At 40.9% G+C, this 27,478-nt stretch overlaps 1 protein-coding gene across 1 annotated transcript; it reads left to right on the top strand.

The window, feature by feature from the left end:
* The first annotated feature begins 7,848 nt into the window (after positions 1 to 7,848).
* LOC103125515 (cornifin-A) lies at positions 7,849 to 10,387 on the top strand. Its single transcript, XM_060201673.1, has 2 exons — positions 7,849 to 8,005; positions 9,248 to 10,387. Exon 2 carries the CDS (start codon positions 9,267 to 9,269, stop codon positions 10,062 to 10,064), a length of 798 nt encoding a protein of 265 aa, XP_060057656.1. The 5' UTR covers positions 7,849 to 8,005; positions 9,248 to 9,266; the 3' UTR covers positions 10,065 to 10,387.
* The last annotated feature ends 17,091 nt before the right edge of the window (positions 10,388 to 27,478 follow it).

Below are 27,478 nucleotides of genomic sequence, written 5' to 3'. Positions count from 1 at the left end.
CAAATTGATTTCCTGTGTTCTTTCTTCCCACTCAAGTTCCCCTTTGCCTACAATATTTGCCTAATACATTTGAGTTACTGCCATATTTTCACAGGGCTTTGAGTTATTTCTGTTCTGATTTTTATTTTTAGTTTGGCTGTTTATACTCTATATACGATTGAGGCTTTCTATTGATTCTCTTCTGATTAATTTTTCTTAACCGCGTTACCACAAGTGCCACCATGTCCAAGTTGTTGTAAAAGATAAGATTTCACCTTTTTAACAGCTTAGTAGTATTCCATCTGGCACATCCACCCCATCCTTTTTATTCAGTCATCTGAATATGGGCATTTGAGCTGTTTCCATAACTTTACTATTTAAATAATGATGACATAAACATATAGCTCCATTTTTTTGTCTGTTTCTTTCTTTTTTTTTCCCTAATACCAGGGTTATCACGGGGACTCAGTGCCTACACAACTCCACCACTCCAGGCAACCATTTTTCCTTTTTCTTTGACAGAAGGTGAGAGACAATGAGGGATACATAGCGGGAGAGGTAGAGTGGTTCATGAAGCATTGCACATGAAGCTTGTCCCTTGCACACAGAGACTGGGAGTTCGAACTCATGTCTTTGCTTAGTATTATGTGTGCATTCTACTAGATGTATCATCATCCATTTCCAATGTATCCTTTCAAATTAATGTTTTCATATTCTTTGGATAAGTGCCTAGGAGAGGTACTGCTGAATCAAAATGTGGAATAACAATTTTTAACTTTCTGAGAATTCTCTATACATTTTTCCACAGCTTATATGGTCTTCTTGAATTCTGGTATGCCCCATAAATTTGATGTTGATAAGGTTTTACTTATTAGAGTTGTCAGGGGTTTGGGTAGACAACCTGAGGTTTCAAGGTCTCAGGTTCAATTCCCAGTACTACCATAAGCCAAAGATGAACAATGCTCTAGTTTCTACTTCAGAGAGAGAGAGAGAGAGAGAGAGAGAGAGAGACCTCCACCACTCTCAGCATTCATTCCCCCCCCCTTCTTTTTTGGTAGTGTGTGAGAAACAGAGAGACAGAGTTAGAGAGAGAGAAAGATATGTCACAGCAACAGAGAAAACAGCCTAAAATTCCAGGAGGGCTGTAGTAGTACTGGGGAATAGCCCCTTTGTTTCATAGAATGCATGGTCCATAATATCATGTGGTAAGAGGCAAATGACAGGTCTTGCTTTGCTTGCATGATGTACATGCAATTCAAATGCATTTAACAAGGTTCCCAGAGGTATTTGGAAACCTGTAAGACAGAAGTTGTTCAACAAGTAAATTACAGGGCAGTGAGCACTTGTCAAACTGGCAGGAGAGGATGACGTGTAAGCTGTGCACATACTGAGGTGGCTTCTTATTGCTGCTAATTTCAGTGAAGTAAGAGTTTGCAGAGAACTCTAGGACCACTCACAATTAAACAGGCTGGTTCTGAACTGGGAGACAGGACCCAATGTTGTTTTTAGTGTAAGGTCATGCATATATTTATTAATTCCTTTTATTGGATCCTTATTTTTGTTGTTATCACTAGAGCTTCGCTTCTCCACTCTTTCAAACAGAAATACAAAGAGACAGGACCAATGAAATAGCACTTGAGTAGTGTACTTTATATGACCAGATTAGAATTCTGTGGTCTCTGTCTCTCTCTCTTTGAAAAAGTTCTCCATGAGCAGTCAAATTCCAGTGACAAATGAAAATGAGAGAGAGAGAGAGAGAGAGAGAGGGAGAGAAAGAGAGAGAACCAAACCTAAACTTCCCCTAGGTGCTGAAACTTAAACCTGGGTTATTTGAATTACACAGCAGGTGCACTATATATGTCAGCTGATGCCACATAACACTTACCATTCTTACCATTCTAAGTACTCCCACCAGCATCTCAGATTTAGCACAACTTCTTACCCTTACCCTATACTATATGCTTAGTCTTAACTCTTTTTGTGGTAGTGATATGATAATGGTTTACAAAATGATAAAATTTCCACCGTCAAAGTTTTGCCTCCCCCTCAAATCACTGTAGCTTTCACGATCTGAGAAAAATTAGTTACTATTTTCTTGTAATTTGTTATGTATATATATATATTCTCCATGTATGAACAAAGCCGATTGTAGGGCTGGTGGTAGCACACCCATTAGAGCACCTTTGTAGAGTGGAAGCCTTCACACCTACATATTTAAGCAACATTTGGAAACCGTAGAGACATTCCTTTGAGCCTTTCACTCAGAGCCGATTGTTTTTGAAGATTCTGAAGGTGCTGTGGCAAAAGAAATGTGCCCATTTTCTAAGACTGCCTGTTAGCAGAGTAAAAATGGAGGGGGAACTGGTTCTTTTGGGCCTTTGGCACTTCCACTATTCCCAGTCCATCACGTCACCCTTAGGGCATGTGAGGTGAGGCCGGCTTCAAACTCGGAGCATTTATCTCCAGTGTTCTCTTAAGGAACTCACTCAGCAGATACCCTAATGTCTAAGTTTTTCAATGATTTCAAGTCTAAAACATTATCCCTGCTTCTTTTGGAGCCCCCAACTGCTTCCATTACTACTTTTTCATAGCATAATTTGTATCGTCATCATCATCATGTTTTGTCATTGTTTATTTCCATTTTCCCTGGGGCATATGAGCTCCACAAGGCCAAAGATCTCATTTATTATTCATGGGTGCCTCCCAAGGGTCTAGAACACTGCCTGGCATAGTGTAGCTACTCAAGAACTGGACAAATGAGTGAATGAATTACAAGACTCTCAGCATTTTCCATTTCACCATTGGCTTGCTGTAACTGCAATGTTAGGCAAATGCTCCAAGTGCTGAGTGCACAATGTGGGGCTCATCGTCCCAGATATTCCCTGACTTGTCCTTCCAGGTGACTTGTATTTCACTGGAGAAATAACCCAACCTGCTTAGCCTCCGGATGGTGCATTTCTCTCCCTCTAGGCTGCTACTCCCACATGAATGAGTTGGAATTCTTGAGATTCACATCTAATTTGGAGTAACTGGATTGTAATTTTTTGTTGTTGCCTCCAGAGCTTCACCACTCCAGGCCAACTTTCTCAAAGAGAGAAAAGGGTGTGGGGGGAAGAGCAATAGATATTACAGCACCTATGCTTCCCTCACTGCTCTAGTGTACTTGGGGCTCAAACCTGGGTCACATGCATGGCTAATGCAAGCACCCCCCCCCACCCCATGAGATATCTTTTGGCCCCTCCTGATCATACATTGAGTCTAAAAAAGTGACAAAGAATGTTTGATGCATTTATATTTTTTCACATGTGTTAAGAAGACAGATACTGTGAAATGTTACTTCATTCTTCTATGAAGGGTCACTTTGAAATCTTCATGGGGTACTTAGGCAGCTAAAATTGAAATAAATGGGCATGAGATCTAGAAAGGCTCCATCTGAGAAAGAATTCCTCTGGGTTGATTTCAAAAGAGAGTGAGCTAGGATCCACCATGATCCTCATGGAAGCATTTGTCTTGTCTCCAGGGGCTGCTTATTGAAAAAGGAGCTTGAAGAAATCATGTTAAGTGAAATAAGTAAGAAATAGAAGGATAAATGTGGGATGATCTCACTCACAGGAAGAATTTCAGAGGAGAAAACACTAAGCAGAACTTGGACTGGAGCTGGTGTATTGCACAAAAGTAAAAGATTCTGGGGTAGGTGGGGAGGAGAATACAGGACCTGGGAAAGGATGACAGAGGACCTAGTGGAGGTTGTATTGTTATGTGAAAAACTGAACTGCGAAAGTACTGTTCTCAGTCACACTACTTTTTCCAGAACATCAGAATGATGGCACTTGAATCAAGTTCAATCCTCTTTTTATTTTCTTTCGTTTTGTTTTGTTTCATTATTTTTTTTTCTGTCATTGCCACAGCTTCACACCTCCAAGCTGACATTCTTCAGACAGAAAGAGAGAAACAAAGGGAGAGTTTGGAAAAATATCACAGCACCAAAGCCTTTTTCTTCTAGCACATTGGAGGTCAGGTTCAAACCTGAGTTACATGCACAATCAAGCAGGTTCTCTGTCTAGGTGAACTGTTTGGCCAGTATAAGTCCAGTCTTCCTACAGTGATTCCTCTGTCTTTTTGTGACCTGGGTATTGGTTTCCATGTCTGAATAGCTATGTTTATATGTTTACTTCCTGAATTTAATAAGCCTGATTTATAATTGTCTTAATCTAGCTTCTCCAGGAAGTTGTGCTGATGCTAATTCTTGGGGATAAAAACAATGGGAAAGGAGAAAACTGCTAAGGAATGAATATATACTCTAGAAATCACAATGGTTCACTACCAGGTTCAAGCTCCCAGGCCCCACCTGCAGAGGGGAAGCTTCACAAGTGATGAAGCAGTGCTATAAGTATCTCTCTTTTCTTTCCCTTCTATCTCCCTCTTCCCTCTCAACCATGATCATAAATAGATAAATAAAATTAAAAGTGGTTTTTTGAGAATGTTTTGGAAATGGTCTCAAAATTCTTCCCTAGAAATAAAGACAGAAAGCATTTATTGATGTCTCTAGTACTTTTCTCTTGCAAAGCTAGGCCATAAAGTTCCCCTACCTGCACACTGAACAAAGAAGACCACATTGGGTTGCATAAGTGCCCTGTTCTATGGAACTCAACAAGCCTTGGGTCATAAGGGGGAAGAAACTATTACACAAAGCCCGCCCACCACCATATAGCAAGAGAGCTATGACTGTGTGTGGGTAAGCATTAGAGCCTGAAGTTAGACACTTTGGGATCTTGTTAAAATATATATATAGCATCATCCTGTTATCCAAGAAACTTCAAGTATGAAAGTCATAGATACATGGTGGAGATGATAGTTGCCAAAAAAAAGCCATGGTTTTCCAAAAAAACTCATGGGTTCATCTAATACTGGGCTTCCCTTAATCATAGCCTTAGAACCCCCAAATCCAGAGGACTTTAAACATATAACAGGAAGCACAGAAAAATTCCATAAACTGGAAAGGCAACTACCAGATACTTCCACTTATATATGGAACATAGAGAAATAAAGCACATGAACTTGGATGGGAGGAGGAAATAAAAAAGGAAGAAACAGAAGTAGATAAATTGTCTCTAAGATAATATGAGAACTATGGTGTTTATTATTTTTTGTGGGGAGGAGTGGGCACAGAAATGTGAGGTGAGTGTAACACAGTATCAAGTCACTAATAAAGACAATAAGCAGCAGAAAATGTGTTATCGGATAGAAAAGACACAAGTCAGGCAAGCACAGGGTGGCAAAGCCTACAGAATACTGAGTGAGAATAGCTTTCCCCTTTGTACCCAGGGATGAGAAGCTGAGGGCCAGCTTCTGTGTGCTGGTTCAGGTCTGACAGGTCCATGGCCAGTGCTCTGAAACACCAAGGAGCAAGATGAAAGTTACTCTGGGTCTGAGAACCCCTCCAGATCAGCATCAAGGCTAGGAACTCCCTTTATAGGATCCTCAGAGATGATTCTAGGTGAGGAGAGACTGGTTCTCAAGTCTAGAAGGGAGTTACAATGATGCAGGAGGGACCTGGCAGTGGTACACCTGTTTGGGTACACATATTACCGTGCACGAGGACCCGGGTTTAAGCCCCTGCTCCCCTGCTCAGGGAGGTCGCTTCACAAGCCATGAAGCAGATCTACTGCTCCCTATCTATCTATCTATCTATCTATCTATCTATCTATCTATCTATCTATCTATCTATCATCTATCTATCTATCTATCTATCTCCTCTCCCTCTCCCTCCCATTCTCTCACTCTCTATTTCCCCCTCCCTACTCAACTTTCGTCTGTCCTATCAAATAAAATAGAAAAAGGGGGATAGCCTCTGGGAGCAGTTTATTCATATTGCTGGCACCCAGCCCCAGTTATAACCCTGGTGGAGAGAGAGCAAGAGTGAGAACGAGAGCGAGAGAGCGAGAGCGAGAGCAAGAGAGAGAGAGAGAGAGAGCGAGATTGAGAGAAATTGTGCACTGGAGATCTGTCAGTGGCCATGTCTGGTGGAGAAGCAATTACAGAAGCCAGACCTCCCACCTTCTGTCTCCATACAGATCTTTGGTCCATATTCCCAGACGGATAAAGAATAGGAAAACTTCTAAGGGGAGCAGGAGATATAGAACTCTGGTGGTAGAAATCTTGTCAATCATTATTATATCACTAATAATATATATGCATATGTATATATAAAATAAATTAATATAAAGAGATAGAAAGGAAGGAAGGAGGGAGGAAGGATGAAAGAGGCCTGAGATGGGACACAGTGGTCCCAGTAGTGGCAGCTCCATTCCATAGGGCACCAGTCGACTGAGAAGCCGTTACACACCAGGCTGTGTGTGTGGATGAAGGTCATGACTGAGGGGCTATAAACAGAGCTTCTAGTGGTTGTTGGCTGGTGCAGGTTCATGGTCAAAGGAGATGGCACAGTCTTAGAGGCAGCATCTCTTCCATAAACACATAGGTGAGCAAGGAAAGGAGAGGGACTCTTCAAACACCTGGATCTGAAGCATGATTTGGACTGGGGAGACAGCATAATGGTTATAAAAGAGACTCATGTCTGAGGTTCAGAAGTGCCAGATTTAATCCCTAACACCACCCTAAGCCAGAGCTGAGCACTGTGTTCTGGTCTTTTACTTTCTTTGTAATCTTTCTCTCTGTATATCTCTCATTAAAAATGAAAAGAACAAATAAAATTATAGGACCACGTAGTAGTGCACCTGGCTGACCATACACATAGTACAGTGCACGGGAGCCTGAGTTCAAGTCCCGGGGCCCCATCTGTGAGGGGAAGGCTTCACAAGTGGTAAAGCAACACTGTTGGTATGTCTTTCTATTTCCTTTTCCATCTCTCCCTTCCTTCTCTATTATTTCTCTCTGTCTCTGTCCAAAATAAATAAGTAAAAATATCTTTTAAAGAATGATTTGGATTTTCAGAGGCCATAGCTTGTCACGGTTCATTGATGGGAGGCACATCTAGGTTCATGAGTCCAGTGTCACTGGGTCTTGAGCAGAGTGAGCTCTGATAGAAACGGTCAAAAAATGCCAAGTCTCATGTCCCTGTGCTGCCCCAGAAGCGCCCCCCCCCCCGGACACACACATATGCACATGAGCGACAGGGACTTCAGGGCTACCCTTGCATCTAACAGAACCAGTGGATGGGTCAAAAGGCCTGCTCACTCTGGGTGATGGGGCAAAACCCACCTCTCGTGTTCTCACTGGTTGAGGCTTCCCTGAAACTTTTCTTGGAGTAATGGTTTTTAGGGTTAAAAAATTGTTTCAACCTTTTCTTTCTCCCTTCTTGCCCTGACTTATACTAAGCAATGGTTAAAAAATATTTATTACTCAGGGTGGCACAGTGAATAAAATGTTAAACTCTCACACACCATACCTAGAGTTCAGTTCCAACATTGCAGGTGCCAGAGTGATACTATGGTTCTTTCACTCTACCTGCCCTCTCTTCCTCATTACTAAATAAATAAACCTTTTTTATATATAAAAAGGACTTATTACTTTTTTATTCCACATGTACCTCCTAGAAATGCCAGAAACACCTACTGTTCACATCACATCCACTTTGTATATCAACCAACCCAGCAAGAAGAATCTGGCTGAGTATTAAAAGGTTTTCAGAAACAGGGAAATGTCCAGCCCCAGCAATTCTAATTTTTTTCCTTCTCTCTCCTTCCATCCCACGTCACCCTCACCAGAGACACTCCTCCTGGGTGCAAAGGATGCCTGGCAGGGATAAAGCCTAGGTGATATCATTGGAAGCCGATGAGTGCCAAAAATGTCAAGTGGGTATTTCATCACCAACCCAGCCGACTGGTAAATGAGGGGAGTGAGGTGAATCATGCCTGACAGGCAAAGACTGTGGGCACAGCAACCCCAAAAAACGATCCCACTTCCTTCAGACAGGCCTTGCACACCATATAAAGAGCCAGGCGGCTGGGGACACCACATCAGATCCAGTGGCTGTTTCCTCTGCCTCTTCTCCTCTGCACTGTAGGTGAGTCTTTCTGCTTGGAGTCAAAGAATTTGACTTTTGTTGGAATTTTTGGCATCTTCCCTTCACTAATGAAGTTAAACCTCTAGAATTATACTTCTTAAAGATTTACATTTATTGATTAATGAGATGGAGGAGAAAGGGGGAGAGAGGAAGAGGGAAAAAGAGAGGGTGGCAGAGGGAAGAGGGAAAGAGAGAGAATCATTCTGATTTGTTTAATTCTGGGGATCAAACTTGGCACCTCATACTTGCCAGTTCAGAGCTTTTGCCATTTTTGCCACTGTGTCACATTCTGAGTCAATAGTAGTAACTTTGTTTTAAACACAGTCGTAGTTTGAGTTTGTAGAGCTTCAAATTGTATTGATTCTGCTTCACTAATTCCTGCTGTGTGAGTAGAAGCAGTTGCCTTGTACAAGAGCCCAAATTAGCAGGATAAGAACCGAGGTCTGAAGCATTTTCAAAGGTACAGTTCTTTATTCATGAGTTCAATACAGAGAATGTTACTCCTCTGAAGAATCATTTTGTGGGTATTTACAGTTTTGGAGTTCTGGATGTTGGAACATTATTTAGACAACAATAATTTGGTTTGCTCCAACTACAGGCAATTTGGGATTCTAAGATGTGGGTATGATGAGTTAAAATACAATGTAGGAAGCTAAAACAAAACAATAATGTGATGGTTTGGGGAGAGAGGTAAGTTCTGAAAGGTTTGCTCAACAAAACCTCCTAAAATGATCATGGGTGGTTTTAGGCCCATAGTAGCTGTGGAGTACTTGAGCTGCCAAGAATAAATATTTAAGGCAGAAAAATAGATATGAGTGAGGTGAGAAGTGGGATAACATAGTATGGAGTTCCAGAGAACGCAATAGTTAGAAATAAGCCACTTCCCTTCATTAGAAATGTGTGGGTGGGCTGAAGCTACTGTTTGTTTCTTCAAATACTATCTCATGTTCTCACATTCCAAGAGTCTGGTGTTGTATTGTGTTGTGTTGTGTTGTGTTGTGTTGTGTTGTGTTGTGTTGTCGGTTTTCAGAATGTCAGGAAGAAAGAGGATACACAAAGACCATACTCAAGGGGACCAGAGAAAATTGCTTTTACATTCCTTCTCTTTAAAGACTCTTGATTCATGCTATTATTCTTTGTGTTAGAGAGGAGCAGAGGAGCAAATTCGCTTCTTAAGAGAAGTGTCACTGAACACAGCCTTTCCATAGCTAAGCCCTATTTAAATCCTTTCTCTGTCTGCAGGTCCAGCCTCCTCTTAAGTATGAGCTCCTATCAGCAGAAGCAGCCCTGCACTCTACCTCCCCAGCTTCAGCAGGAGCAGGTGAAACAGCCTTGCCGGCCTCCTCCCCAAGAGCCATGTGCTCCCCAAACAAAGGAGCCATGCCACCCCAAGGTGCCAGAGCCATGCCAGCCCAAGGTGCCTGAGCCTTGCCAGCCCAATGTTCCTGAACCATGCCAGCCCAAGGTTCCTGAGCCATGCCAGAGCAAGGTACCTGAACCATGCCAGCCCAAGGTTCCTGAGCCATGCCAGCCCAAGGTACCTGAACCATGCCAGCCCAAGGTTCCTGAGCAATGCCAGACCAAGGTGCCTGAGCCATGCCAGCCCAATGTTCCTGAACCATGCCAGCCCAAGGTGCCTGAACCATCCCATCCCAAGTTGCCTGAGCCATGCCAGCCCAAGGTGCCTGAGCCATGCCACCCCAAGGTGCCTGAGCCATGTCATCCCAAAGTGCTTGAGCCATGTCATCCCAAAGTGCCTGAGCCTTGCCATCCCAATGTCCCTGAGCCATGCCAAACCAAGGTACTTGAACCTTGCCATCCCAGTGTTCCTGAGCCTTGCCATCCCAAGGTGCCTGAGCCTTGCCATCCCAGTGTTCCTGAGCCATGCCAAATCAAGGTGCCCGAGCCTTGCCAGCCCAGTGTTCCTGAGCCATGCCATCCCAAGGTGCCTGAGCCATGCCAGATCAAGGTTCCTGAGCCATGCCACCCTGAGGTGCCAGAGCCTTGCCCTTCAACAGTCTCTCCGGCTCCATCTCAGCAGAAGACCACACAGAAGTAATGTGCTCCACAGTCTCATCCTCCAAGAGCCAACCACCAAATGATGAACCTCCTCTCTCATTCTACTTATGTGTCTCATGTGCTTTGTAACTAAGATGTTTGCCATTCTGGGTCCCCATCCTCTGTCATTTAAACCCTAGTAACATGCTGTGAAGTTTTCCTTCTGAAAAATTCTAGACACCAAACTGTACTGAGATTATCTGAACCTTAGAATCTTTGTTCAAGTTGTGTTGGGCTCACCTGCAGAGACTGCAAACCAACACAAGTAGGTCAACTCTGTCTCCTCACCCCCTGGCCCCTGCCAATTAAATGAACTTTGAATCCCACTCCAGTGTGTGTGTGTGTGTGTGTGTGTGTGTCTGTGTGTCTGTGTGTCTGTGTGTCTGTGTGTGTCTGTGTGTGTGTGTCTGTGTGTGTGTGTGGTGACCGGACTCTGTCCCTCTCCCTCCTTAGTGATGGTGGACTTATATACAGACAGGTTGGGAAGGAAGTTTCCATGCAGAGGCAGCTGGTCCTGGGGCTAGGTGTGAGGGAGGGGGCTTCCTCCTAGAGCATTCTTAAGTGGTGGTGGAACATTGTGCAATCCAGAGGCTGTTCCTTTGGACATTCAGGGCTGAGTAAGGCTCTCCTCCTGTAACTCAGTGAGTCACTCCTAGGTCTAGTTAATGCCTGCCCAGGCTGACCTTGACTCTCCCAGTGCCCTAACCCCAGATTCAGTTCTAGATGACTGACTTGACTTTCCAAATCCCTATTCAACTCATTACTTAGTCTCTTCTAATTTTTAGGACTCATTTTGTTTATTATTTTTGAGAAAGAAAGGGATAGAGAGAACAATCAGGACAGCGTAGCTTTGGTATATGGTGGTGCTAAAGGATTGAACTTGGGACCTTTGGGGACCCTGGTTCACAAATCCTGTGCTTTAACATGTTGAGTTATTTGCCTCATCATTTTCATCCCCATAACTCATCTTTTTTTAAAAAAAATAAACCAAAGCACTGCTTAGCTCTGGTTTATGGGATTGAACCTGGACCTTCAGAGCCTCAGACATGAGAGTTTCTTTGCAGAGCCTTTATGCTGTTTGCCCCCACCCTAGCCTTCACTTTCTTCTTCTTTTTAAAAATCATTTATGGGGGGGTTAATAGTTTAAAGTACAGTTGGTAGCACATGGGTGCAATTTCTGCAAAATACTCTGACTGTCAATGTAGGTCTTTTTCCAATATCATGCACCAAGACACCAAAGACACCACCCCCCAAAACTCTCTCCCTGCCTTCTTTCCCCAGAGTACTTTGCTTTGATGCAATACATATACCCAGTCCAAGTATTACTTTGTGTTTTCCCTTCACTCTTTTTAATCTAAATCAGTCTTGTTTGTACTGAGTCTCCTCTTGAACATGGGGTAGAAAAAAAAATACCTCTTTGGGAGGATTTACAGTCTTCTAGAGGAATGGATTCACCTTCACTCCACTTCTTACATAAATATACACTAGACATATATGATGAAGAGTCTCCCAGAGTAACACATAAAAGCTGATACACTGGGAGTTGGGCGGTAGCACAGCGAGTTAAGCACATGCGGTGCAAAGTGCTAGGACTGGTGGAAGGATCCCGGTTCGAGGCCCCGGCTCCCCACCTGCAGGGGAGTCACCTCACAGGCAGTGAAGCAGGTCTGCAGGTGTCTATTTTTCTCTTCCCCTTCTCTCTTCATTTCTTTCTTCATTTTTCTCTGTCCTATTTAACAATGGTGACACCAATAATAACTACAACAACAATGAAAAACAAGAGCAACAAAAGGGAAAAATAAATAAAATTAAATATAAAAAAAGCTGATACACTGAGTCCCAGGTTGAAGACTAGTTACTTCACATACATATGACAACCATCATAGGGAGAAGACTGTGAATCTCTCCCCAGAGTATAAAACTCTTACAGGGGTCACTATGAGATAGCTTATCCAATAGAGCATGTGTTTTACCTTGAATGAGGACCCAGATTCAAGTCCCTGGACACCACTTTGAGAGCACTTTGAAAGGGGAAGTCTCATTAGTGGTGATACAGTGCTGTGGTGGCTCTCCTCTCTCCTTCTCTCTCTCTCACTCTCTCCCTCTATGTCTCTTACCCTCTTGCTGGAATAAATAAATAAATAAATAAATAAATAAATAAATTAGTCAACTAGGAAGAGTATAATTGTGTAGGCAATTCTGGAAGTCCCAGCCAAACCCTGGCAAAAAAAAATATATACTCACATTTACATGATAGAATCATCAGACACATATATGCTTACATTTGTATTTGTATTATAATTGGTTTATTGCATCATTAAGGTACAAAGAAATTTTTCCTGTAGCAAAAAGAAAAATACTATATTTCCTTAGGTTGAAAAATGAAATAATAAGACCACATGAGAATTTATAATAGCTCAAGCAATTATGAAACTTTTTATTGTTATAGTTTTATCTGACTTCGTTGTTCAACTTATAGTTTATTTGATAATGTTTTCCCTGAAAGTCTTGTGATCTTCATTTTTTGTTTACTTAGTAAATAAGATCTAAGAATCACATACAAGTAAACAACTCTCCTAGCATAAAAGTCAACTAAACAAAAATAAAAATAAAAATGTTTCTAGTCACATTAAAGCAGGCTAAATATTGTCTACACATAGGCCAAACACTATAATAAAAAGTTCATAAGGATAAACAGGAAACTCATCAAATGGGAAAACAAATTTTCACCTTACACTTCAACAGGTAGTTGATACCAGACATCTACAAAAAATTCATTCAGCTCAATAACAACAAAAAGAGCAGTCCAATAAAAAAGTGGGCAGAAGATATGAATAGGCAGTTTTCTAAAGAAGAGAAACACATGGCCCACAGACATATGAGGAAATGCTTTAATTCACTCACCATCAGAGAAATGCAAAACAAGACCACACTGAGATTCCAACTCACACCTGTGAGAATGGGCTCCATCAATAAAGCAAGAGAAGATAAGTATTGGAGAGGGTGTGAAGAGAAAGAAACTCTACTAAACTGGTGGTGGGAGTGCAAACTGGTGCAGCTGTTATGAAAAACAGTATGGAGAATCCTCAAACAAATACAAATGGAAATATCTTAGGATCTTGCAATTCCACTCCTAGGAATTTACTCAGAAGATATAATAATACTGATTCTAAGGGATATATGCACCCTCATGTTCATATTGGCTTTATTCACAAGAGCAAAACCTTGGAAATAGCCAAAATGCCCTTTGACAGATAACTGGGTAAAAATGTTATAGGGCATATATACAATGGTGAATTACTCAGCAATTACAAAAAAAGATGATTTTGTATTCCTTGGGATAAAGTAGATGGAATTAGAGAAGATTATACTTAGTGAAGGAAGTAGACAGGTAAAAGACAACTTCAAAATGTTTTAACCCGTATGTGGAATATAGAGAATTGACAATAAAATGTGAAAAAAAAAAGTCAGTCTGTATCTAAGACAGTGAGAGAACTATAGTGGTTAATCTGTGGGGATAGGGGTGGGGACACAGACTTGGTAATGGGAGCAGTGAGGAAAAAAAAAAAAACATACTGTAAGCCATCAGGGAATGGGAGGGGATACAGAGTTCTGGGGTTGGAATTGTGTGGACTTGTGCCCTCTTATCCTATGATTTTTGTCAGTGTTTCCTTTTTATAAATAAAAATTTAAAATTAAATAATTAAAATAAATAAATAAACACAAATAAAAAGGGTTGACTTACCCAGGGAAAAAATTAGAGATCAATTGACCCTGTGACCCAGCAAGTCCACTACTTCTGTGTATTTATCTTAAAGAAATAGTGCGATGTTCTCAAAGAGGCATCTGCACTCTATTCATTACAGCATTGCTTGCAATATCCAAGATATAGAAACATCCTACATGTCTGCCAGTAGATAAATGGACAGAAAAAACGTGGCATATACATTATATAAATGAGGGGCGAGCTGGTGGCACATCTGACAGAGAGAACTCATTACCACATATGAGGACCCAGCTTCCAGCTCCAGGTCCTCACTGAAGGGGGAAAGCTTCATGAGTGATGGAACAAGTTTGCAGATGTCTCCTTCTCTCTGTCAATCTCTGTCTCTTTACCTCTACCAAAGAAAAAGGAAAAGTGACCACCAAGAGCAGTGAGTTGATGTGCAAGCACTGAGTACCAGCAATAACTCTAGTGATGAAAATAAATAAATAAATAAATTTGATTGATGGTAGATAGAAAGATGATAGACAATAGGTATACATAGACTGTTGGCAATATAGGTGAATGTAGAGAATTTAATGCAGGAGGGCCAGGCAGTGGCACACCTGATTAAGTGAACATTTTACAGTGCCCAAGGACCTGGATTCAAGCCCTTGGTCCCCCACCAGCACAAGGAAAGTTTCATGAGTGGTGAAGCAGAACTGCAGATGTGTCTGTCTGTATCTACCTATCTATCTATCTATCTATCTATCTATCTATCTATCTTCCCCTCCGTTCTCTATTCCTCTGTCTCTATTCAATAACAAATAAAAATTTTAAAAAGAGAACATAATGCTAAGTGAAATTAGGCAGATTAAAAAAAAGACAAATACTTTACTATCACTGACTGACATCTCGCTGTTGACTCATAGCCAAAGAGAGTTAGATGATGCTTGTCAGAGTGTGAGGGGAATGCAAAGATGTTAGTGAAAGGCTGCAGTGCAGGTCTGGACAGTAGCACACCCAGCTAAATGTACAGAGTACGATGCACAAAGACCTAAGTTAGAGCACTTGTTCCCCACCAGCAGGGAGACCCTTCATGAGTGGTGAAGCAGTTCTGCAGGTGTCTATCTTTCTCTCTCAATCTCTATCTCCCCACCCCTCTCAAATTTTCTCTGTCCTATTTAATAAAATGGGAAGGGAGAAGGAAGAAATGAGAGTGGTAGATTCCTAGTGCTGGTACCTAGTCCATGCAATCATACTGGTGACAATAAAAATAAATAATAAATAAATAAATAAACAAATTACAATGCTTCAGTTTTAATGTGAATAAGATGGGGGAGTGATGTACCACCTTCGACTATACTTGACAATACAAAACAATTTTGGGCTAAAGTTAATAATAATGTTGTATATTTGACATCTGCTAAATATTCTCACAACATACACACACATGCACAGTGTGATTATATGATTTCACAGATGTGTTATTAATCTTGTTGAGGTAACTATTTCTCAAAACATGTATGCTACATGATCCCAATGAATACTTTAAATATATATTATTTATCACTTATCTTGATACTTCAACCAAGTGGGGAAGAGATGAAAGAGAATAACCATCACACAGAAAAGCATCAAAATTTGGAAATAGTTCATTTCTTCCCCGTCTTTATTAAATTTCTTTAATTTTTATTATTAGATCATCATTATTAGGTTCTGATCCTATCTTCTGAGAGAGAATCCCTGGCCCTTATTCTCTCTGGCCCGTTATTCTCTGACATTATTCTTTGACTACATCTGAAATGAATGACATGGAAAACTGGGAGAGCAGAAGTAAAATACCTTTTTCTACTTTTATAAAACCAAAGTCATTTTATTCTCAGTTCATATTTTATTTCATCATCCGTTTCCTCTGGAATAGCACCAGGCATGCAGTCATTCCCCAAACCAACGAGAGCAGGCAACAACACAAGAGCGAATCTCATCAATACTCCCATCAAACTACAGCTGGGACTTTCAGAGAAACATACCGGCCTCAGGTAAGTGTTTATACATGTGATAAGAGGGCAAGAAAGGACCACAAAGAAGATCCCAGTACAGAAGAAACCACAAGAGCTGATAGCAGTGTCATCTTGGCAGTTGTAGCTCTGCAGCAGAGCACAGTGCCAACTGTGGGAGAGCAGGGAGTCTCTTAACCCATGACTGAAGTGCTTGTAAGGACTCAGCGAAGTGGCAGAGAAATAATCTGGCTGAAAAGCACTATGGTCTGTCCCTGCCCTGCCCACCCCAGGTTAATCTCACATTTAAACAGAAGCATCTTTCACTAACTTTTTTGCATCCCCCCCAACCCCCACATTCTCCTTAATCTAGGAAAATTAGGCAGACCCTTGGAAGCTGACTGGAACAATAAACCTTGCCAAGAGAAACAGAAAAAAACAGCTCTCACACATCTAGCCCTCAGAGTCTGAGTGCAGAGAGGCCCTGTATAACACAGGCTTTAAAACATCTCTGTGACAAACCGGAAGTATCTAACTTTACCCCCCACCCCACCTCCATAATGCATAATAAAGAGAATCCAGCACTGTGGTCACAGCACCACCTGCTGGCTCAACACAGAAAGGACACAGAATGTGCAAGCAGATCAGAAATAACAATATCCCAAATCCACCTCTTAATATGACAGGTCTTTTTGGTATAAATCATTCTGATTAATGTGAAGGGATATCTTCCTGTCTTGACTTAATTGCTCTGAAACTATATGATAATGAGTATTTATTTTATGTGCCTGTTGGTCATCTATAAGTCTGACAAAGAACCTACTCAGTACTTCCTGCCTAATTTAAGTGAGTGGGAGGGCCCACCACAGTTTTATTGTTTGGTGATATATATATATATATATATATATATATATATATATATATATATATATATATATATGTATGTATGTATCTTACATATTAGTGCTTTTATTATTGTGTCATCTATTTCTTCCAGTCCTTTGTCAGATACACACTGTGCAAATATTTTCTTATAAGTTGCATAGCATATCATTTTACCGATATGACATATCTGTATAACCATAAAAGTTGTTATTTTTCAGGTTCCTAGTAGAGGTGAGTCCTTTAGGCATTATTTGGGTGAAGAAGATCAGGCAGTGTCCATGGAAAGAAGATAATAAAATGTTTTATATAAACTCTTATCTCCCTTTCTTCTATACTCCTCATGTTTTAAAACTGTGACTCTGGGGCCTGACAATGTTACACCTGGTTAAGAATACACATTACTAGGGGAGGAGCCAAGATGGCAACTTTGGAGCAGCAGCTTGCAACCTGGGATTCTCTGGATAGGGTAGGATACTGGGCTATCTGTAAGATGGTGAACATAGGCTGGTCAGAGTAACACCAAAATGCAGTTACATAACTCAATCTTGGGTTGAAAAATGGAGGCCAAGACAAAGAAAGGGAAATCTTTTGAATATTTCTGAGCTCACAGCCCCCCCCCCCAGTACCCCAGAACCAGCTCCCAGGGGCTGGGCAGCCACTTCTAGTGGGTTTCATGTGGAGCTATTTTCTTTACCAAGACTCCTGGCTCACCAGGGATGTCATTCCAAGCCTTTTCCTTTTTGTTTAGATTCTCTCTCTCTTTTTTTTTAAGTGGCTGGAGCTCTATTTGAGTGACAAAATACCTGACCAATCATAGCCTAATCCCTGCCTGGGAAAGACTACCCAGAGGTTGTTTTGGTTTGTTTGTTTTGTTTTGTTTGATACTTCTTACAATTGACTGTCTTCGCTCAGGCTGCCTGCAGCCAATCAGGTGCAGTCCAAGCTGAAGACTAACTGTTAGGGTTTTTTACTCTATTTTATTATTACTATTATTATGACCCAGCTTTCTCGTCCTTCTGCCAGCCATGACATCATCTTTCCAGACAATAACTTAGATCCACCTGCATATCAGATTTCAGACTCAGGGGAAAGAAAAAAAAAAGTATATCCACAGGCTCTTTGGAATATAATTAAAATATGCCTAATAGCTATCTACAAAATAGATTAACCCCACTCTTCATCTGCACTATTCCACCCTTTAGGTTCATGACTGTTCAACAATTTGTTTGGCTTTGTATGTTAAGTCTCTTTTCAGCCACCAGGTTCCAGATGCTAGCAGGATGCCAACCAGACTTCCCTAGACAGACAACCCCACCAATGTGTCCTGGAGCTCTGCTTCCCCACAGCCCCACCCTAGTGGGGAAAGAGAGAGACAGGCTGGGAGTATGGATCAACCTTTCAATGCCCATGTTCAGTGGGGAAGCAATTACAGAAGCCAGACCTTCCACCTTCTGCATCCCACAATGACCTTGGGTCCATATTCCCAGAGAGATAAAGAATAGGAAAGCTATCAGGTAGAGGATGGGATACAGAGTTCTGGTGGTAGAAATTGTTTGGAGTTGTACCCCTCTTATTCTATGGTTTTGTCAGTGTTTCCTTTTTAAAAAAAAATAATAAAAAAGAACACACATTACCATGCGCCAGGACCCAGGTTCCAGCCCCTGCACCCCACCTTCACTATAATTCTGTTCAGATAGTTCCATTAATCCCAAAAAGTCCTCTTTCTGCAATATCACATAAAATTGAGCTAGAGAGTGAAGCAAGAGATTATTGAAGCCTATAAAGTTTAAGAACCTTGTTTCCTATGCTAGTTATGTCTAACCTACCATGGAAATGTTGATGGTTAGAGTGATGATTGTAGAGACAAGGAAGATCTTTTAACATACTGAGTGGTCATTTTATATCAGCTGTTGTATCAACTAATTTGCATATGTTTATTCAAATTTTAGGTCAATGGCAGGGGTAGATATCATAATGGTTATGCAAAGAAACTCTTGTTCTTGTGGTTCCAAAGTCCTCACATCACCATACACCAGAGCTGAGTAATGCTCTGCTGAAAAAAATAATAAATAAATAAGTAAGTTAAAGACAGGTATGTAATGTAGGAGGCCAGGCCAGGTCAATCTAAGGAGAGACATGGTGGAAAACCTCTTACAACAGCATTTTGAGATACACCTCATAGTAGTACACGTTGTCCAGCTTTCAGACAAAAACCTTCGTTTTTGCTACATACTAAGAATTGGCTTTCAGAGGCAAACCTCCATGGTGAATATGTGCTGTGAAACAACTCTCTAAGGAAAATTTAAGTGTATGTACTTTGAGACCACCTCTAGTTGCTCCTGACCTTCTCCTAGACTAGATCAGGAGAAGAGACTGATGGAAAGCAAAAGACAAGTAATTACATAATTGGGTGACAAATCCAGATTCATGGGGAAGTGTGCCAAAAATTGCTATATATAAAAACACCCCAATAAGCGTGCTCAGGGACCCATTCCCTGAATGGTTCTAAGGTTCCTTGTCTAAGTGCCTCTTTCCCTCCCCCCTCTTTGGACCTAGTAGAGCTGAACTATGCAATACAATGTAAATATCATTCCCTACTTCATAGGAGAAAGACTCAAGTGTTCAAGACTTAAATGATAGGGAGTCGGGCTGTAGCGCAGCAGGTTAAGTGCAGGTGGCGCAAAGCACAAGGACCGGCATAAGGATCCCGGTTCGAACCCCGGCTCCCCACCTGCAGGGGAGTCACTTCACAGGCGGTGAAGCAGGTCTGCAGGTGTCTATCTTTCTCTCCTCCTCTCTGTCGTCCCCTCCTGTCTCCATTTCTCTCTGTCCTATCCAACAACAACAATAATAACTACAACAATAAAACAACAAGGGCAACAAAAGGGAATAAATAAAAAAATAAATAAAATTAAAAAAAAGACTTAAATGATTGGCTCTTCAAATAATAACTACAAAAAAGTAGTTAGTTTTAGTTTTGCAAATATTTATTGGTACTATATAGATTTAAGGAATCATACATTTCAAGTATATAGTTTATATAATTTAGCAGCTATACATACTGCATTATGATTGGTACTAAAAGATCAATTTCTACCCTCAAATCAATCACAAACTAGTTAAGGATAATTATGTAAATATTCAAGAAGTGGCAGGAAAGTAACAGAGGCTGTATGATAGAAACGCCAGTCCTGGTGACAGAGAGAAGACACTGAGAGGATCCCCTGTTGGTTCCCGGGAAGACAGCTGCTGCTCTTCTTTCTGATGCTCTGGAGTGTAGGCACAGTGGGGACAGACTCTCTCAGCAACCTTGTGGACAGCAGTAATAGGACAGCTCAGGGAGAAAATCCTTCACAGTCAGAAACCAGTACAAGCACGTGGGATATCTTCTGTAGCTAGCAGAGGCTCTGCTGAGATAAGAATGGGCCTGGCCTGGGAGACAGGTAAGCCAATTTTTCTTAACTTCTCCCATTCCTGATCGGTTCCAAAGTTGTTACTTGCTTTTTGGAGGGCATTTTTGTTGGTACTGCACAGGTGGGCAGGGCTCAGGGCACTTTGGGGGTGGGCAAGGCTCAGGGCACTTTGGGGGTGGGCACTTTGGGGGTGGGCAGGGCTCAGGGCACTTTGGGGGTGGGCAGGGCTCAGGGCACTTTGGGGGTGGGCATTTTGGAGGTGGGCATGGTTCAGGGCACTTAGGTGGGCATAAGTGAGGAGGTGGCTGGCAGGCCTGCTTGCACTGCTGCTCTTGGTAAGACATTTTTCAGAAGTCTTCAGATCTGAAAGAGATTACATAGCAATGTTCAAAAGAAGTAACCCCTGGAGGCAGAAGCCAAAACTTGTGTAACACTTTGTTGAGATATTATCTCCCCAGTGTTCCAGAAAATACTTTTCTCTCCCTTTTAATGACTTTCTGGCTCCTATCTTCCTCTTCAGCAGATTGCTTTATGATTCCTAAAAAAAAAAAAATTCTTTTTTTCTTCATATAATTTCCACATTAAAAAATCTGTTTAAAACAATTAACTAGAGTGTTCACAAGTTAGAGTACACAAGACCTGGATTCAATCCCAGGGTCCCCACCTCTGGGTGAGAGCATGGGTAGCCTCAGAAGTGGTAAAGCAGTGCCGCAGGTCTCTCTCTCTCTCTCTCTCTCTCTCTCTCTCTCTCTTCCACTCTATCTCCCACTCTCCCATTTTCATCTCAGTTTCTACTCAATAAAGGAATAAATAAAATAAGATAAAATAACTGATTACTAATATTTGTATGAAATAGCACCTTCAAGAAAAGAAAGAATGCAAAGTAGATTATACCTTCCAAAATCTTGAACAAACTCATAATTACTATCATCACTACCTCTTACAGTGTCCCATGTCACAAAGAGCATTCAGCAGAACACATGAGCATCACAACTTTAAGATGTAAGCATTTGAGAGATAGAGCAGATGAGACAGCAAAATAAAGAAATGGTTTCTCTTCCCTTCCCTCTACTTCACATAAAAGATTTCATTTTCCACGGGGATGTCAATCTAAATAGTAAAAAATTAAAAGAGTCTATGGCTCTGCTTAGAATCTATGTTTCCATCAAACCCATGATCAAAACTTTGTACCCATCAAATGTGCTGTTTCCAGATTACCTTTAAGATCTGAGAACACCAAAACCACAGGAAGAGAGAGAAAGAGATAAGCTAGACACTGACTCACCAGATGCTCCTAAGTAGATCAGGACTTGAGTTCCAGGAGGATGGGAGTCCTACAGCAGAGAGCCTCTTTATAGGGCTTTCTGCCCCACCCAAGGGGAAGTACATGGCCTAAAACTGGTCCAGTTCAAGAACTTCATAACAAAATGCAAATACATCCCTAACTGACTAGGCAGGGACTCAGAACAGGAACTGCCTTGCTCTGGAATGCCCTCAGTGGTCATGCTCCTGATTCACAGATGCCCTGCCTTGGCCCTCAAAAATATGTAGCAGTGGGAAAGGGGAAGAGTATTTCCAAGTGATGCTTAAAAAAAAAAAAAAGGATTAATGATAAATGATCCTTTCCTGTGCTTCACCTTCTTGATCAGGGAAGATGACTCTTCCTTGTGTCTTACCTCTTGAGTCTGTAACTTCCCCCAGTCTTCTGCATTAGTTGGCTTATCTTTTGTTACACACGTTGGGTTGAAAAAAAATTGAGGATACAAAGAGCTAGTTATCTGTGAATACCTTCTTTTTCATTCAATAATGCATTTCTCTATGAACCTATGGATTGTTGTTTATTTTGGATAGAGAGAAATTGAGAGGGAGGTATAGAGAAGGTAAGATGCCCACCCCATACAGCACTGCTTTACCACTTGTAAAGTTCCCACCTGCAGGTAGAGGCTAGCGACTTGAGCCTGGGTTCTTGTGCATTATAATGTGTGCTCTCAACCAGGTGTACCACCACCTGGCCCTATGGGTTGTTAATCAATGTCTTCTTTCCTTCTAGTTATAATAAAGCTACAGATCATCTCAGTAGAATTTCCCAGGATGATACTTAAGAGATATGCAGCTGCATGATATCCTCTAGCATACTATTTTTTCTGTTTGGTCTTTCAAGTAAAGCCTATAAAGTCACATCCTATGGTTTTTATAAATCTGTGCCATCCTCCACTGTAGTCCAGGTGCACCAGAAACCCAGTCCTTCAACCTACAGCTGAATCACACTTTTTGTTCCTATCTCCTCCAAATGATATATCATCTGCTTTTATATAACTCCTTCCAACTGACCTTTCTTCAACTACTGAAGAGAACTGGCCTCATTTTTCTAACTTCCTGACCCTTTAAAATCACTGAAATAAGCAATATATGAAAAATGCCAACTACTCCTAATTCCTTTTATTTTCTGAATCATCTAAATACAGTTTGTTTATATGTAGAATCTGTTAGTAAATTTAACACAAAGTTGAATTTGTGTTACTGATAATTCAGTCACTGCAGTTGATTGTTGTTCACATACAACTTCTGAATGATTATTTATATTGTAATGTTTACCTAATTCTAAGATCTTTACTAGTGATCAACATGAACTACACATTAGAACTATTTCTATTTCAGATCAGCAAGATAACTCCCTAGAAAATGCACCTGTATTTATGCTATGTATGTCAGTCAGCTTGGAACCAGGCTTGCATTGTAGTAAGGTAAGCTTCTGTGCTGTGGTGACTTTATCTATCTCTTTCATTTTCTCTTTGTCTCTCTCTTTAAATATATATATTTTAATCTTATTTCTTTATTTATTACTGGATAGAGACAGAGAGAAATTGAGTGGGGAGGTAGAGATAGAGAGGGAAAGAGACAGAGAGACACCTGCAGCTCTGCTTCTTTACCCCTGAAGCTTCCCCACTATAGATGGGGGGGGGGGCAGAGGCTTGAACATTAGTCTTTGTGCACTGTAATGTGTACACTTAACCAGGTTTGCCATTGCCTGGCCCTCTCTGTCTCTCTTCATCTGAAAATAATATGACTGAGGAAGTGAAGCTCCAGTTGCTTCTGGGAAAAAAATAAAAGATTCACCATCATACACAAAACATTGAGGGCAGATTTGAGCATGAGAAATCTGATGTGTATGGGAAAATATAATCTCAGACTGAGTTCATATAGTCCCTGTATTCCTCTCTCTGGTAAACAGGTTTTATTCTTTAAAATCTGGTAATTTTAAAATGTATTTGCTTGTTTATTCTGTTTTCTCAATGAGACTTCATTTCCTAAACCTTCTACATGGCCTTCTCAGTTCCCACTGTAGACCTCTTACGTGCCCAACATAACACTTACCAGTCCTTTGAGACATGTTGTCCCCTGATATCTTTTTGTAATAGTAGGGCTCACTCAATGTTGGCTAGTTACTCATTATAAATGTTATTGCTAGAGTTCTGTTGACTTGGCCAATCAGGAAGCTTTCCAGTAATATAATTTTATAAATGTTGATAGAAAATGATGAAAAACAGAATGAGAATGAAGAGGAAGAAGAGACACTTCTGAAATAATTATTGGTTATAATCTAAAAGTAAAAAATCACTTTATCAACCCAACATCCCATTTTGGTTGTGCACTAAGTCATCCCCTTCTCTCGGTTAAACTGGTTTTATTTATAGAAGTATCATTATTCAAGTCAGGAAGGAATTATTCTTAGCCAACATGACTCGTGCTCATGACCATCGGGGACAGAGCCATGACATCAGCACTTTGGATCTAGGTGTCTGCACACAGCATTATCGCAAAGTGATTCATATGGTCAGAGGCAAAGGAAAGGGACATTTCTCACTATGTCATTGACTGCTTTCCATGAGCTCATCTCACACTAAGAAATAAGTCTTCAGAGTAGTGTGCACCTTCTATCAGGAAATTTAAGAAGTGCCTCGCTGTGCATTCATTTTTTGAGTATAAGGCTCACTCTGCATCATCCATCCAAATTCCCTCCTCCATCTTGCTAAAGTGAATAAACTGGTCAGTCATTTGGCAAAATTCCTTAGATTATGGAAGAGGATTTTTTGAAGCTCATTTAGTATCAGCAGGATATTCAAACTACAATTTAAAATATACAGGGAGTGGCCCAGAAGATAATACAGTGAAAGAAGCATTAGACTATGAAGCAAGAGGCCTAATTTGATTCCTAGCTTCATATACCAGAGTGAGACTCTGGTTCTCTCCTTCCCTCCCTCTTCCTCTTCCTCTTTCTCCTCTTTCTCTCCTCCCCCTCCTTTTTCTTCTCCTCTTCCTACTTCTTCTCCCTCTCTAATTAATGAATGAATAAATCAAAACAGCATATAGAAAATGTTGAAAATTTATTAATGTATTGAAGAAAAGATAATAGCTATACATAATATCTTTTCTAGAGTAAAAGTTGATAGAATTACAAAAAAAATACCATCAAGACTTCATTCTGGGCTGTTTTTCAGATAGAGATAGAGGGAGAGGGAGAGAAAGATGGAAAGAGATAGAGAGAAACAAAGAGGGAGAGATAAATAGAGAAAGAGAAACAGACCACAGTACAGAATACTCCAATGTGATGGGAACTAGGTCCTTGCTTGGTGAAACCGATGCACTATCCAGGTGAGCTATTTTGTCCAACACTTACCTTTATTAATAAAAATGAGAGATAGTTTAATTCAGAATAAAATATATAAATAAGCCAATTATGTTGTTCCTATGTATTGAAACTTGTAATTGTGCCAGTTTGTAAAAGGATTTATAAATATCATTTCATAAGGAAAGAATATGACATGATATCAAATTGAGATTACTATTACAAGCTGTTTTGGACAGCAGGAAAATATCTAGTTTAAATGTTGAACTCCTCTTGGTGACAATTTACATGATGTATCAGTAATCTAAATTCATTCATTCATTCATTTATTTAGATAAGACAGAGATTAATTAAGATGGAGGAAATAGAAAGGTAAGAGAGAGAGAGAGAGAGAGGTCTGTGGCACTGTTTCAGCCTTGGGAAACTTCCTCGCTATAGGTGGGGGAAAAATCTAAATTCTTACAATGAAATAAATATGAAAATCAGAACTTAATTATTAGAGAACAGACTTTGTAAATGCCACTTTTATGTCCCATTAATATGAGATACAATAAGGGAGTGATTTCAAGGGCTACTAAAAATATAAACTGGAACAGGGTACTAAGAATCAATGGGATTACCACAGACACATAAAAATGGAATAGATCAGGCAGTTTTCCTTGAAAATTTTTCCAAGATATGTAGAGAGTGACTTCTATGGGGCTGGCTGGGGACACACATATTACAATGTTCAAGAAACCAGGTTCAAGTGCCCTCAGTCCCCAACTGTAGCTAGGGGGCTTCACAAGCTGTAACATTCTTCTGCAGGTGTCTCTCTTTCTCCCTCTCTATCTCCCTCTTCCCCTCTCAATCAGTGTAACTCTCAGCTGATCTATGTAACCCTCCATAAAAGGAAACTGCTTTGCCATGTGCACAACCCAGGTTTGAGCCTACCTCCACTCCCCCGCTACACTGAAGGAAGCTTCTGAGCAGAGGTCTCTGTCACTCTTTCTCAATATCTCTCTGTCTCTATCTAGAAATGTATAAGTAAAATTAAAAATTTAAGTTTATGGGGAGTGTTGAGTCATCTCCCCATCCAGTATGCCTGGGGAGAGCAGGGTTCCCTGTCCCATGAGACTGGGGAGCTCTGGGCTCCCCCTGGTGGGCATGTGGAGTTCCCCCACTCCATGGGTCTGGGGAGCTGGGGTAGGAGGGCACAGTGGGCCAGGGGAGGGAGGAGACAGCACAGGAACAACCCCTCACCCTTGCTATAGCAGCTTAGCTACTCTGAGCCAGGCCAGATGCAGGCCTCTCCATGTGTACATACACCCAGAAATCTTTGCATGAGCCATAGGTTAGGGACAGGTCACTGGCTTTTATTTTTCTGTTGTGCAGAAAACAATTTTATATTTTCTACACCAGTTTCAGTAATAAACTTTATTATGAAAGATTAAAATTACTTAAATTGCCCTGCTGCTTGATACTGCCCCAGGCCACGCACAACATCTCAATGATCTACGCCCATATGGAAAGCAAGTGTATCTGCCTAAACAAACAACTGCTTGGTTACAACCAATGGACTAGAGGGCTATGGCTACTTTAAAACACACTATGTGTGTATGTGTGTGTGTAGGGGGGGTAGGGCAGTAGTGCAGCGGGTTAAGCGAGGGTGGCGCGGAGTGCAAGGACCAGGGTAAGGATCCCGGTTCGAGCCCCAGGCTCCCCACCTGCAGGGGAGTCGCTCCACAGTGAAGCGGGTTTGCAGGTGTCTATCTTTCTCTCTCCCCCCCCCTCTCCATTTCTCTCTGTCCTTTCCAACAACAATAACAATGACAATAATAACCACAACAAGGATAAAACAAGGGCAACAAAAGAAAAAAAAAAAAGCCTCCAGGAGCAGTGGATTTGTAACGCAGGCACAGAGCCCCAGCAATAATCCTAGAGGCAAAAAAAAAAAAAAAGAAAAGAAAGGAAGAAAGAAAGAAAGAAAAAAAAAAAAAAACACTATGTGTTTTTTCTTCCAAAGCAGCAGCAGCAACAGAAAACGGTGAAATGACTCATCATAGTTTTTGGAAATCATATGTTTGGCACTGTATAAGGAACATTGAATCAGTTTGAACTGAAGAGACAAAAAAAAAAAAAGTGCATGCAAGGCATAAGGGAAAAATTCCTGAAATGTTTTGTAAATAATTTTGAAGGGTTTGGGAAAGATGAACATACTAAAGTCACAAATCAAGAACTTGTGGAACTTGCTAATGTGCTTAATTTAGATGTTGAAGTGCAAGACATTGAAAAAGCCATGGAAATTGTTGATGGAAAGCTAACTGAGGGAGAATTTCTAGCTGGAGGCACAGGAGCCCTTAGGGGAAGAGAATGAAAGCATGGAAGAAGAAAAGCCCACTACAGGGAGCAGCTGAAGTCTTCACGAAGGAAATGCGGCTTGTTACAACTAGGCTGCATGGACCTGAATATTGAACAGCTCTCAAAAGTGGAAGAGCAAACAAATGAAGAAATTTATGAAGAAAAAAAATGCGTCATAGGCCACACTAATGAGATATTTCTCTAAAAGTCCATGTAAAACTCCTGCCCTTTCAAGCCTTTCTGTTTCCTTACCATCATTTCCCTCATGTGGTTCTTCTACAGCTCCAAGAACCTTGTTGTTGTCTCCTGTGATGACCATCCAACCTTGCCACCAAAATACTGGTTGAAGAGTTTAGTGAGTAAAGTGTGAATTAATCTGAGTAACTTTTGGCACATGATTTTTATAATTTTGATTTCTTTATATTCTGTGATATTTATGCATGAAGT

Source organism: Erinaceus europaeus, chromosome 11 (assembly GCF_950295315.1).
Source record: "Erinaceus europaeus chromosome 11, mEriEur2.1, whole genome shotgun sequence".
NCBI lineage: Eukaryota > Metazoa > Chordata > Mammalia > Eulipotyphla > Erinaceidae > Erinaceus > Erinaceus europaeus.
Note: the sequence above shows the minus strand (reverse complement) of the source record. Positions and strands in the feature narration are given on the sequence as shown.